The sequence below is a fragment of the Saccostrea cucullata genome, unplaced genomic scaffold (assembly GCF_032062105.1).
Source record: "Saccostrea cucullata isolate Sc308-1 unplaced genomic scaffold, CSIRO_AGI_Scuc_v1 ctg486, whole genome shotgun sequence".
Classification (NCBI taxonomy): domain Eukaryota; kingdom Metazoa; phylum Mollusca; class Bivalvia; order Ostreida; family Ostreidae; genus Saccostrea; species Saccostrea cuccullata.
Window position 1 is genome coordinate 141,215 of NW_026922746.1, and position 12,865 is coordinate 154,079.

At 36.4% G+C, this 12,865-nt stretch overlaps 1 protein-coding gene across 2 annotated transcripts in view; it reads left to right on the forward strand.

Moving 5' to 3' along the window:
* LOC134262321 (uncharacterized) overlaps positions 1-12,865 on the forward strand; it is a 60,523-nt gene that overhangs the window by 42,863 nt on the left and 4,795 nt on the right. For both annotated transcript variants that reach the window (XM_062744701.1, XM_062744700.1), the window contains exons 6-25: positions 1-672; positions 991-1,381; positions 1,485-1,684; positions 1,979-2,116; positions 2,341-2,463; positions 2,610-2,684; positions 2,798-2,872; positions 3,005-3,079; positions 3,206-3,349; positions 3,554-3,732; positions 3,989-4,197; positions 4,851-5,051; positions 5,333-5,539; positions 5,844-6,040; positions 6,552-6,842; positions 7,099-7,317; positions 9,871-10,011; positions 10,271-10,406; positions 10,691-10,877; positions 10,991-11,112. In XM_062744701.1, the coding sequence (XP_062600685.1) occupies positions 1-672; positions 991-1,381; positions 1,485-1,684; positions 1,979-2,116; positions 2,341-2,463; positions 2,610-2,684; positions 2,798-2,872; positions 3,005-3,079; positions 3,206-3,349; positions 3,554-3,732; positions 3,989-4,197; positions 4,851-5,051; positions 5,333-5,539; positions 5,844-6,040; positions 6,552-6,842; positions 7,099-7,317; positions 9,871-10,011; positions 10,271-10,406; positions 10,691-10,877; positions 10,991-11,112 (3,982 nt within the window). The remainder of the gene's footprint in view (positions 673-990; positions 1,382-1,484; positions 1,685-1,978; positions 2,117-2,340; positions 2,464-2,609; positions 2,685-2,797; positions 2,873-3,004; positions 3,080-3,205; positions 3,350-3,553; positions 3,733-3,988; positions 4,198-4,850; positions 5,052-5,332; positions 5,540-5,843; positions 6,041-6,551; positions 6,843-7,098; positions 7,318-9,870; positions 10,012-10,270; positions 10,407-10,690; positions 10,878-10,990; positions 11,113-12,865) is intronic.

Genomic DNA, 12,865 nt, shown 5'->3' on the forward strand with positions numbered 1-12,865 from the left:
GTTTATTCATTGACCCTGAGGCACCAGAAGACAAAGACGTGTTTGAGGTCGAGGACGATGAAGATGATGATGATGATGACATCTTCGCACCTCGTGTTCCCGGCCCCGATGGCAGAAAACGCCATATTTCTGGTGACAGCAGAACCAGGCATCTGTCAGGGGAGAGACACCAGGGGGAGAGGATCAGACACCCATCAGGGGAGGGGATGTATCGGGTCCCCACGGGGAGTAGTCCCGCCCGAGCTCCCCTGGGTAGCAGTCCAGCCAGGAACCCCAATGATGGCAGTCCAGCAAGACAGGGAGCTAAAAGCAGTCCCTCTAGATATCCCGACAACAGATTACGGAATCCCCAGGTGGATAGACATAGACAAAAATCGGGGGATAGGAATAGATATAGTGTAACAAGTGATGGATCCATGTATGATAGCACAGAGATATTTAAAAAGAAAGGTACAGACAATAATTACGAGGATATTGACTCGGACATGGACTTTGAGATTCCTCCCTTGGAGTCAGATGCAGACGTGTTGTCTGATGTGAGTCTTCCATTGCCAAGTCCACCAGCTTTTGTTAAGCAAGCCTCCAAGGAACCCAGATCTCCACTCAGAAGTTTTGCCTATGACGAAGCTCCCACTGCTATGTCACTACCTCTCTCTCCTTTCATGGACTTTAGTATGTATCCTAAAATTTCAAACAGTGCAGATATGTTTGTAATAACAAATATTACTGTAGATTCCTTAATTTTCGCGAGTACTTAATATCGCAAATGGGCTCTTCTGCGTCAAATTGCGAGAATAATAATTCGTGAATGGATGGTTGAAATTTTACATAGATTTCAGCACCATAAAAATAAAGGCGAGAAATTTATTTCACATGTGATGCTTCTCGTGAAATTATGTGATAATTAATTCCACGCGGATATTTAGGAATCTATAGTATTGGATTCTTAGCAAAGAGCTTCTGTATGAATTATATTTTGTTGTTTTATAGGTGGAGGAACATACATCACAATAGCTGCCTCACCTTCTAGTACAGTCAGCAGGACTCAGTTTGTGTTTCCTGACTCTGAGAACCTTCCACCCCCTCCCCCAGACTCACAGCTGAACGGAGGGGAGGCTTCAGGGGAATCCTCTCTTCCTCCCCCTCCAAAGTTATTCCACCCCCCACAGAGGCCCTCCTGGCACAAGACTGTCCCATCCTCAGTCAGAAATGGTGGCCCTGATCATTCCAACTCCAGTAAGAATGGAGGTCCAGAGTATGCCAAGATACAGAGACAGGGAAGTCAGAGAGCGGAACCAGACAACGCTGGACAGAGCGGGGAACCAGCAACAGAGGCTCCAACCAGGAGTGGCAGCGTCAAAAGGAAAAACATTCCAGCAAGGTGGGGTTATTTTCCAGTGTTTTTTTCTTAACTATAGAAAACTAAAAATGCAAATGTAGTATGTAACATTTCTATTTATCGGTACCTTTTGTCTTTATTTCAGACTCCACCTGACCATCGTATGTACCTTGTGTATATTGAGTTTGATTGGAGGAGTGTACAGTAAAGTGAACTCCTCAGGAACCAAGGTCCACATCACGGTGTATGCTCCCAAACATTTCTTCACCCAGAAAATTGAAGTCTTTTTTCATCAAGACAAGCCTGCTTATGTTGTGGACAATCCATACAAAGTTCAGGCTTATGGTCAGTGTCTTTCTAGTTATCATTTTATGTTGATTTGCCTCCTAAAAATTTTTGACAGGACACCATTTATGAAGGAATTAACGGTGTTGGGAACTAGGAAAAGAGACATGTACTGCAATAAAAGTGCACTACAGGTTTTTACAAGAATCACCAGTGAAGAACATTGTATGTTAAAAATCACAAGTTAGATATTAAAAATAGAGAATTCAGTGAAGTAACTAAGTCTTTGCTGAAGTTTTTTTTTTTTTTGTCAGAAACACATGGATGTAATTGAGTGTTTTGTTTGACTTTCAGATGTTAAGGAACCTAAGCTGGAGAACTTGAACTCATCCAAGTGTTACAAATCTCTGTGTCCCCAGGGCTGTGACGAGGATACTGGGCAGTGTATCTGTAAGAAGGGGTACCGACCAGACTCACATAACAAATGTCAAGGTAAATGGGATTAACTGCAGGTCCTTGTTTTCCATTGTCAATATGACACCTATCCAAATTATGAGAGTGTTTATAAAATCATTAATATAGCCATTGAATGGTTCAAAATGAATTTTAATCCTTAAAAATCTGTTTGATGCTAGTGTATCTGTCTGTTTAAAATTTAGATTTTGAATTGTCTAATTCCATCATTGTATACTGAATTTTTATTCCTTCGCCCACAGATGTGAACGAGTGTAGAGATGGTTCCTTCCTGTGTCACGAGGATGCAGGGTGTCTCAATATGATTGGTTCTTATTACTGCATCTGTAGCCCTCCCTTCTATGGAAACGGGAAGTCTTGTGAGGGTTAGTGTCATGGCAACATTTAGCTATTGAGAAAAAAGAAACAACTAAATGTAAATTTTAAATTTTAAATCTTAATTTTCATGTATATCATCCCTTAACCAGATGGATTCCTATATCAAGAAAATTCATATAACTTTTTCTTTCAGAGTGTAATGCCCCTTGCAGACCAGGAACCTATCAGAAGGGATCTTGTGGAAACAATCAGCAAAAACAGTGTATTGGTAAAGTTCTGTTTTTACATTGCAATAGAATACATTTTAGGAAGTTTGTAGATGTATTGCAGTCCAAGTAAACTCAGAAGAGGAACTCAAATGTATGTCCATTGTTTTTGTAGAGTGCACTGATCAGTGTGAGAAAGGATTCTACATGTACAGTAAATGTGGGAAAATGGATGACGCTAGTTGCCGCAGTAAGTTACCTCAGTTTTAACATATATTAAACAATACAACAGTTTGTAAACAAAGCATTCACTCACAGAAACACTAATTCAAAACAAAGAGTTAACAATGTATTGGATAACATCCATTTGTTTTATATTCAGTGTGCCAGGGAGAGTGTTTGGATAATCAGTATGAGTACCAGAGATGTACACAGTCGCAGAACAGAGTCTGTAAAGGTAGGTATCAGAAAACTCCACCTCTGCATCTAGAGTAATCAATCTTTTAGAAATATAAATTAGTTTCAACCATTTCTGCATTACAACTATGACATACAAGTAATAGAACTTTCCTGGTATTTCTAGGCAGGGGGGATCTGAAGCCACCCATGGTCAGTGGAAATGTTATTGTGGAGGACCGAGATGATACCTATAAGAATGACATGACAACGGTCCGTCACAGAGAGAGTGCCCCCGGCCAGAATACCCAGGCCTTCATGTTCTCTAAGGGTAAGTCTCACTGGCCACTAGAGCGAGAAAGAGAGATTTCTAATGACAGAACTCTACCATTGAGCCGCCTTTCTAGTTTCAGTTCAGCTTGAATTATTTTGCTATACCATAACAGTTTTAAATTGAGATTCCCCCAACATGCTTTTAAAAGGAGTTTTATCCTTTATATGTTTAATGTATTGTACATGTTCTCTATTGTTTCAGGGTCTGGATTTTACATTGAGGTGGCCTTGAAGTACCTTCACCCTGCCCCAATGTTTTCTCCTGTCAATCACTCGCGTCAGAACGAGCTGGACAGCTTCAAAGGAGATCAATCTGTGTTGACCAGATATTGTCCTTATCCAATGCCAATAAAACATGAACTGTACTACAAAACCCATAAGGTAGCAGTTATAACCATATCATCAACAAAGAAAAATCATATGCAAATATAACTTTCTTCCTTGCTATTTCCATACTTTAGTTTTATTTCCAATTATTGCTTTTAAAATTCCAAATTTGCAAGTTTCATTGGCATGCTTTATTTATTTCTAAAAATCTTCACATTTATTCTAAGATTCATCATAATAGAACCCTGAAGCTATACATGAAATGCTTTTCATTCTCAGGGAATTTAATCATTCTCACCCTTATTTACAGAACATAACTTACAAGGAGAGACAGAGATACGGACACACCCAGATCAAGCCCTGCACCACCTACACTCAGCATGGACAGTACCCCCCTCAGGACAGCACCACCGAGGGGTCCATCATGTGCTCTGAGCCCGGTCCAGTCAGCAGTGTATTCTCTGTACTAGACTCCCAGTTCACCACCAGCACATCTACATGGGTAGAGAAGTCTGAAAGGTCAGTGTAGGAAAGAAGCTGATTAAAATATAGGGATGTGCGATTTTATCGGTATACCGGTATATCGCGATTTTTTGTTGCGTGATACATATCGTGATACGGAGACCTAAATGCATGTACCGGTCTTTAGGTACATATTATAAAGTCCAGAAATTATTCATTTAATTGTTCAATCTTTCAAATTACAATTACAGAAAGTATAAAAAATGTTGTAAAACGTGAAAAGAACGGCGTCTTACCGTCCAAACATAATTGATTTTATAAATTCAAGAAAGTAAAATTTTGTTTTTCAAGCATATTTTTTAGAAAAATAATGACTTTTCCTATAAAATCATTGTAAAAACTTCTTTTAAAAATATCATGATATTATCGTGATATTGTCGGAAAAAATTGTGATATATGGCGATACGCAAATGTTTGGCGATACCCATCCCTAATGGCCTATTAAAATAGATCTTCTTGTTGTTTAAATTAGTTATCAATTAGTTATCAATTTTGACAATGATGCTCCTTAATGTTTTTACTCTTTTGCACACTTCTTACTCAGTAATGGACTTTTTAGGTGCTTTATATGAAATTGCTATATTTGATCACACATATTCAATGTTCAAGATATCAAAGTATCACTGTTTGTCTTGCATTGTTTTTTTCAGCTGTCTGTTGAGTAATGCTGCCTGTTTGAACTGTACGCGACACTGTGCCAAACAGATGCTGTTACAGAGGGGGGAGTGCTCTATCTCCGGGGGAGATAACGGCCAGTCCCCCCGTCTCCCAGAATGCTTCACATGTTGTACCCAGAGTAACTGTAGCGATGTCTGCAAAACGTATCACGACTACATCTGTCAAACGGAAAGGTTCAGAATGCTAAATCTACCTTGTCTTTTCTACTGTACTATATGCTTATATAGAAGTAATTTTTAACTTCATAGTTTTGCATCAAAACTTTAATTTTCCAATAATAATACTGGAGTGCAATATATATGAAGAAAGGGTTGGCCTTGACACAAAACCAAGAACATGTTGACTGTAGAAGTACAAATTTCCTTAAAACTTTGTGAATGCAGTCTTGTTTAGATCTTGTCGTAATATAAAAAATTTCATGCTAATGCGAATGTTGTATTTTCTCCTTTTTTAGATGCAAACAAGGAGACCTAATTGAGTTTAAACTTAAACCTGTGTACCATCCCAAAGATGACTTTTTGTGTCACATGACACCATTACCCAATCAGAAACTTTTAGAGCTGGAGTATACAATCAAACACTACTATAACACACTAATGACTCAGAGCTTTACCATATATGGAGATGAGATGTGGCAGAAGTTTGGGAAATTGAAATCAGAGTAAGTTTGAAAGAGGTTTTATTTCATACAATTTTATTGCAAAGTTGAATCAGGGATAATCAAGTTAACTTAAGACCTGAGGCAGTGAGTATCCAAATTTTATATAGAATGAAACGAGTGAGGAATTTTTCAAAACAGAATGCAAGTTTTAACATTAAACAAAAACTACCCTTGTCGTCTATCAAGTTTGTCTAAACCAGGATTCCTTAGGATAAATAAAGGTATCCATTCTTACATAGAAATGCATGAATTAGAAAGGATTTACTTGTTTGCAAAACCTTAAGAAATGTTAAATCTTTCACAGCAAACACATTGTTAAAGTGGAGGTAGAGTCTATGTTAGACATCATTCCTGACATTATTGAGGGGTCACCGGGTCAGAGAGATGTCACCGTGGGGAAATACAAAACCTCGGGGGAAAGTGTCAGAAGTTCCTACATACAGGGATCTACAGCTCCAGTGAGGCCAACCAAACCATACATAGAGACTTCAAAGACATTCGGTAAGTTACACTGAGACATCAAGGCATATTGAACAAATCAGAGAGACATTCAATACATTTGGTAAAATATAAATCAAATATTACATTGAGACCTCACAAAGAAACCCAGTAAGAGACATCGAAAACTTTTGGTAATAGATCAGTCAAACCATATCAGGACATTAAAGACATTAGTAGTTTGAGATTATATAGAGACATTAAAGACATTGGTTAGAGATTATAGAGACAGTAAAGACATTTAGTAAGAGACAATTTTAGCCTGACATAGAGACATGTAGGGCCTTAGATATTTGCTAAGAGATTATATGAAGACATTTTATAAGAGATCAATCAAACCATAACTTATGACATTTGGTAAGAGATTATATATAGACATTTGGTTTGAGATTTACATAGAGACATCAAAGACATTTAAAAATCTAAAAATGAAGTAATAGACCAAACAAATCATACATAGAGACATCAAAGACGTTAATTCGAACTGACTTTTTACCTTTATTTATTTGATCAGGTAAGAAGCATTGTGATGATGATGCATTAGAGAACTTGATCTCCATCAACTCTGGAGAACCGTACACACATCTACAGACTCTACAGGGTCGTTACCTAGGGAACTACACCTATGTCATCACTAACAGCACCGCCCAATCACTGGTCAAGATCGGGGTCGCTAAACATGCCTCCATATTGTCCTCCTTGTATCCAGGGGCAACACTGAAAGAAGGCAGTATAAAAGGGAACATTTCCCATAATTCCACACACTGGAATCTCAATGTAACTGGAGAAGTGGTGTCATGCCCAGGTATATAAGAGGGAAAGAAAAGGGAAAAAAAATGCTATTATACATGTTGGTATCATATTTTCCTTGACTTGTTATTGATGGCACCAAAAAAGTTGAAAACCTTTATACATTTCACTATAACTACTACACTATCAAATAAAAAGAAAATTAATAACACTTTGAGAGAAGAAGCAAGAAAAACTACCAGATCCAAAGTTTGTTCTATTATAAATTCTTGTGCAGGTAAAGGCTATTTTCTACTATTGTTTTCTTTCAGGTATTCTGAATGTAAACATCACTGACCCTGATTACCCCAATCGACCTCTGTACCAGTATGACATACAGGTCAAGTGCCCCCCTCACTTCTCCCTAGTGTTTTCTGTCCCCAGCGGTGATGCCTCGAGGTTTAACAAGCAGTTCATCATCTCTGTCAAGGACAACCTTAGGAAATCACAGCTACATGTGTACAGAGCCAGTGCCAGTCAGCTCAGCTCTTGTAAGTTATAGCAACTTCTTTATTTTAATTTATCCATTAGTGTATACAAGAATAACTGAAGCATATTAGAAATGTTTATTTTTAGCTCTACTGGTCAGAGACCAGAAGAGCTTATGCGATAGTAATGCGTCCGTCGTCCGTCCGTCTGTCTGTCTGTCCGTCTGTCTGTCTGTCTGTAAACAATTTTTCAAAATGCTACTCCTCCTACAGTTTTGGTCCGATTTGGCACACAAGTAGACAACACTGAGATACATAATTTTGTGCATCGGTTTTTGATTTCGATGAACGGTGTTGCCGTGGTTACTAAAAATAGAAATTTCTGTGAAATTCTTTCAAAATGCTACTCCTCCTACAGTTTTGGTCTGATTTCAATATAACTTGGCACAAAAGTAGACTACACTAAGATACATAATTCTGTGCATCGGGTTTTGATTTCGATGAATGGTGTTGCCGTGGTTACTAAAAATAGAAATTTCTGTGAAATTCTTTCAAAATGCTACTCCTCCTACAGTTTTGGTCTGATTTCAATATTACTTGGCACACATGTAGACTACACTAAGATACATAATTCTGTGCATCGGTTTTTGATTTCGATAAACGGTGTTGCCGTGGTTACTAAAAATAGAAATTTCTTTGAAATTCTTTCAAAATGCTACTCCTCCTACAGTTTTGGTCTGATTTTGATATAACTTGGCAAATAAGTAGTCTACACTAAGATACATAATTCTGTGCATCGGTTTTTGATTTCAATGAACAATGTTGCCATGGTTACTAAAAATAGAAATTTCTGTGAAATTCTTTCAAAATGCTACTCCTCCTGCAGTTTTGGTCTGATTTCAGTATAACTTGGCACACAAGTAGACTATACTAAGATACATAATTCTGTGCATTGGTTTTTATTTTGATGAGTGGCAAGGATCATTTTTCTATTTATTGCTGATTTAAAGTCTCAAGTCCCAACTGCTACTTTTCTCTTCCTTTGTTTTAAGTATAAACCAGTAGAGCTACAGTCTCGACAGAGACTTCTGGTTTTTCAGCTCTACTGGTCAGAGACCAGAAGAGCTTATGCGATAGTAATGCGTCCGGCGTCCGTCCGTCTGTCTGTCCGTCTGTCTGTAAACAATTTTTCAAAACGCTACTCCTCCTACAGTTTTGGTCTGATTTCAATATAACTTGGCACACAAGTAGACTACACTGAGATACATAGAATAGTGCATCGGTTTTTGATTTCAATGAACGGTGTTGCCATGGTTACTAAAAATAGAATTTTCTGTGAAATTCCTTTAAAACGCTACTCCTTCTACAGTTTTGGTCTGATTTCAATATAACTTGGCACACAAGTAGACTACACTAAGGTACATGGAATAGTGCATGGGTTTTTAATTTCGATGAACGTTGTTGCCATGGTTACTAAAAATAGAATTTCTGTGAAATTCCTTTAAAATGCTACTCCTTCTACAGTTTTGGTCTGATTTCAATATAACTTGGCACACAAGTAGACTACACTAAGATACATAGAATAGTGCATCGGTTTTTGATTTCGATGAACGGTGTTGCCATGGTTACTAAAAATAGAATTTTCTGTGAAATTTCTTAAAAACGCTACTCCTTCTACAGTTTTGGTCTGATTTCAATATAACTTGGCACACAAGTAGACTACACTAAGATACATAGAATAGTGCATCGGTTTTTGATTTCGATGAACGGTGTTGCCATGGTTACTAAAAATAGAATTTTCTGTGAAATTTCTTAAAAACGCTACTCCTTCTACAGTTTTGGTCTGATTTCAATATAACTTGGCACACAAGTAGACTACACTAAGGTACATGGAATAGTGCATTGGTTTTTAATTTCGATGAACGGTGTTGCCATGGTTACTAAAAATAGAATTTTCTGTGAAATTCCTTTAAAACGCTACTCCTTCTACAGTTTTGGTCTGATTTCAATATAACTTGGCACACAAGTAGACTACACTAAGATACATAAAATAGTGCATTGGTTTTCAATTTCGATGAACAGTGTTACCATGATTACTAAAAATAGAATTTTCTGTGAAATTCCTTTAAAACGCTACTCCTTCTACAGTTTTGGTCTGATTTCAATATAACTTGGCACACAAGTAGACTACACTAAGATACATAGAATAGTGCATCGGTTTTTGATTTCGATGAACGGTGTTACCATGGTTACTAAAAATAGAATTTTCTGTGAAATTCCTTTAAAACGCTACTCCTTCTACAGTTTTAGTTTGATTTCAAAATAAGTTGGCACACAAGTCGACTACACAAAGATACATAAAATAGTGCAATGGTTTTTGATAAGTACAAACCAGTAGAGCTACAGTCTCGACAGAGACTTCTGGTTTATATCACCTGAAAAAATTATAAATAAGTTAAAATTGTAATTACTTATAACATGATTTAAATGCCACAAGAACTTGGAAATACATTTATTTTACTTTAGACCTTAGTTATTAATTTATATTTTATTATTTCTGCTCCCTGCAAGGACTTGTGTACAGTATATTAATGATATTCTGTCCTCTATTTACAGTGAGAGGTCGAGAGTCCCAGTCTGTGCACTCTACAGAAGCAGTTGTCCCCCCTCATTTCTCCGTCCCATTCATCGTATCAGTCTGTGGAGGTGTACTTCTACTTATATTTGTCTCCACTGTTGGAATCGTTGTCAAATTTGGTAAGAATATGTCGAAGTAGAAGTCCATTCTACAATTACCATTGTTAGAAAAATTGAGTTGTTTCTCGTTATTTCGGAAAGGGTATAGTGAAGAAACATGTTTCTCTTCTTTACACTACCAGACATTTGAGTCTGCTTGAATATTATCTCTGCATTTAGTTTCTTTCAATGTATAGCTCTCCCCATCTAGGAGAAATTAAAATAGATGTGCAAAAGTGTGAATTCAGTTATGTATGTATTTCCTATATGAAACTTACAGGTCAGCCATTAGGGGACGTGCTCCAGTTCCGCTGGTGTCACCTGGTCCTGATGGTGTTTTACGTGACATTCCAGTTTATATACGCTGCCTGTGTGTCCATCACAGTCTTCTATCTGATCATCATAGCCAGTAACAGGTAAACACCAAAACATTACTGTAATGTATACATAATGAGGTTAATATATTTTGCAATATTGTGTGTAATATGAATGAACAAAAGTTTTTAATATTCACAATAAATTAAATAAATTGGATCATATAATTAGGAGAGTCTAGTTTGCAATTGCAATGTTGTTGCAGATGATGAAAATTTTGAGAAAATTATCTTAAAGCTACAATCTTACTTTACAAGCAAATTAGCATGCATCTCATCGCATTCTTAATCATTTTCTAATCACCTTGCTTACTGAATGTTTTCAGTGACACTACAGCATTTCTTAAGAACTACCAACACCAGCGCTCTGTAAAGACGGCTTTCAGTAACTTGGAGCTGGACCACCTACAGCGCCATCTACAGGTGGAGCTCCAGCGACAAAGGGAGATAGCTGCTGCCTCCAAACACCAGTGTCAAGTCAAGATGAAGAGGGTCGTCAAGCAGTTTAATGATGTAAGTACACCTAATCAAATATCAGAGAACTTTGATGTTTCTTATGTATTTACCTGTGTTTTTACTTGTAGTTAAGTAAATTTTAGATTTTTAAAATGACATTTTGATTCCAGATGAACAGCTTGCTGGAGAAGGAAGTTAAGGACCGGATAATGGTAGAGAATATCAAAAATCTGTTGTCACGACACACAGAGGGCCTTATACAGGACTTCACAAGCAATCTCAACAACTACAAGTAAGTCTCGGGGCTCGCTCTTCTTGTAGGAAACCAGAATCTTTCCCCCATTTTACCAAGTATTCTGAATTGTTCCTAATCTCATTGACATTCTTGCATGACAAGCCAAGCTAAAACCTCTGAAATGAATTTATCAAATCTTCAAAAATATTTGGAAGGTATAAAATATGCATTCTCAACAAATCTTATTTTATTATAGAGCATTTTTTAGCAGCCATGTGAGCTCAAATTCAATTTTCTTATTGTCAATTATTTGTTTTTCAGACATGGCTTTTCATTTTCAAACATGACATTTATATACATGTAGGTCCATGCAATGCTGATGTGATCTAGTAAAAAAATGGGGGATTCTTTATGCTTCACATCAATTTTTCTTTAAATGCTTCAGATTGCCTTTGCATGAAGCACATTTGGTTAACAATCCTCACAATTTAATGCATTTACTAGTATTTCAGCATGTGTAAACTAAAAGAGAAGGGACTAGAGACTTCCAAACATTAAGTAGCGTAGATTTCAGTTGGTTTATATGGTGTTTTAACATTATTCAAAATTTAACATGGGTCTTGGTTTTGGGGACTTACACTTTGGTTAACATTTGAAGAGTACAGAATGATCAAAGTAGAGATGTACATGCAATAAACACTAAATTACATGTTAGAAATTATATGTTTCATTTCTTTTGACAATGTTATAATTAGCAGACATCAGATATTGTGTTGATATTAAATCTTTGATAAGCATTGACAATTAACTCTTTTCCCACTAATGCATTACATCCTTTACCCCCTGATGCCACCATTTGACGCTATGCCCCATTTCCCTGATGCCACCATTTGACACACACACACAACAACCCTAAATTAGCTCTGTGATTTCCCCTGTTTCTAAATAAATTCAGATTTCTAAATGATAGCCAGTCATGTGTATTACACATTAGGTAATGTTACTATAATTAGTGAAGTCACAGCTTGGTGTGAATTCACTTGAGATTTACCTGTGTGAAAACAATGGCACCCAGTCTGTTTACAAGAAGAAATTGGGCCTTGTCACAAGCAAAATTCAGCCTTAATATTGCATTTTATGTAACATACATTGGATTGTATTAGCATTCACAATGTTTTTACATCAGTTCTAAAGTTGAATTTAATAGAAATAAAATTTTACAATGAAAATTAGAGGAAGAACATCATAGACTTTTTAACAAGAACAACAATGGCGGCCACAGATTTCCCATGCGTTTTATGAGTACTAAATAATCTACTTTCAGCATTTTTTTCATCAGGGCATTGATTTAGATAAAAACATGTATTAATTTATTTCCCCAAGACTTTTCAAGAAGTGTCAACTAAATATATAAAATATTTATAACCATACCTGCTTGAACATGATTGTGAAGTTTAGTTGGCTCAAGTCTAAGATAATTACCTATCATTATTAATCTATCTTTTTAATATTAATTAAACAAAAAATAATGAGCCTTTTTAATTGGTTTGGTATTATATTTTAAGTTTACTGGTATATTTTATAGAAACTTTCTCTCATACAAAGGATAATATGAAGATTAGTTGTGAAAAATTCATTTTACCTGGTTTCACCTATATATTGTTAATTGTAGATTAATTATTCTTAGAAAATTATATGACAATACTAAAGTTCAATCCATTCCCCAAACATTGATATATAATATGTGACACTTTGATGATGTTTAGGTATTTAATTAGCATGTTCTAATTGTAATGGTCAGTCATTTCAA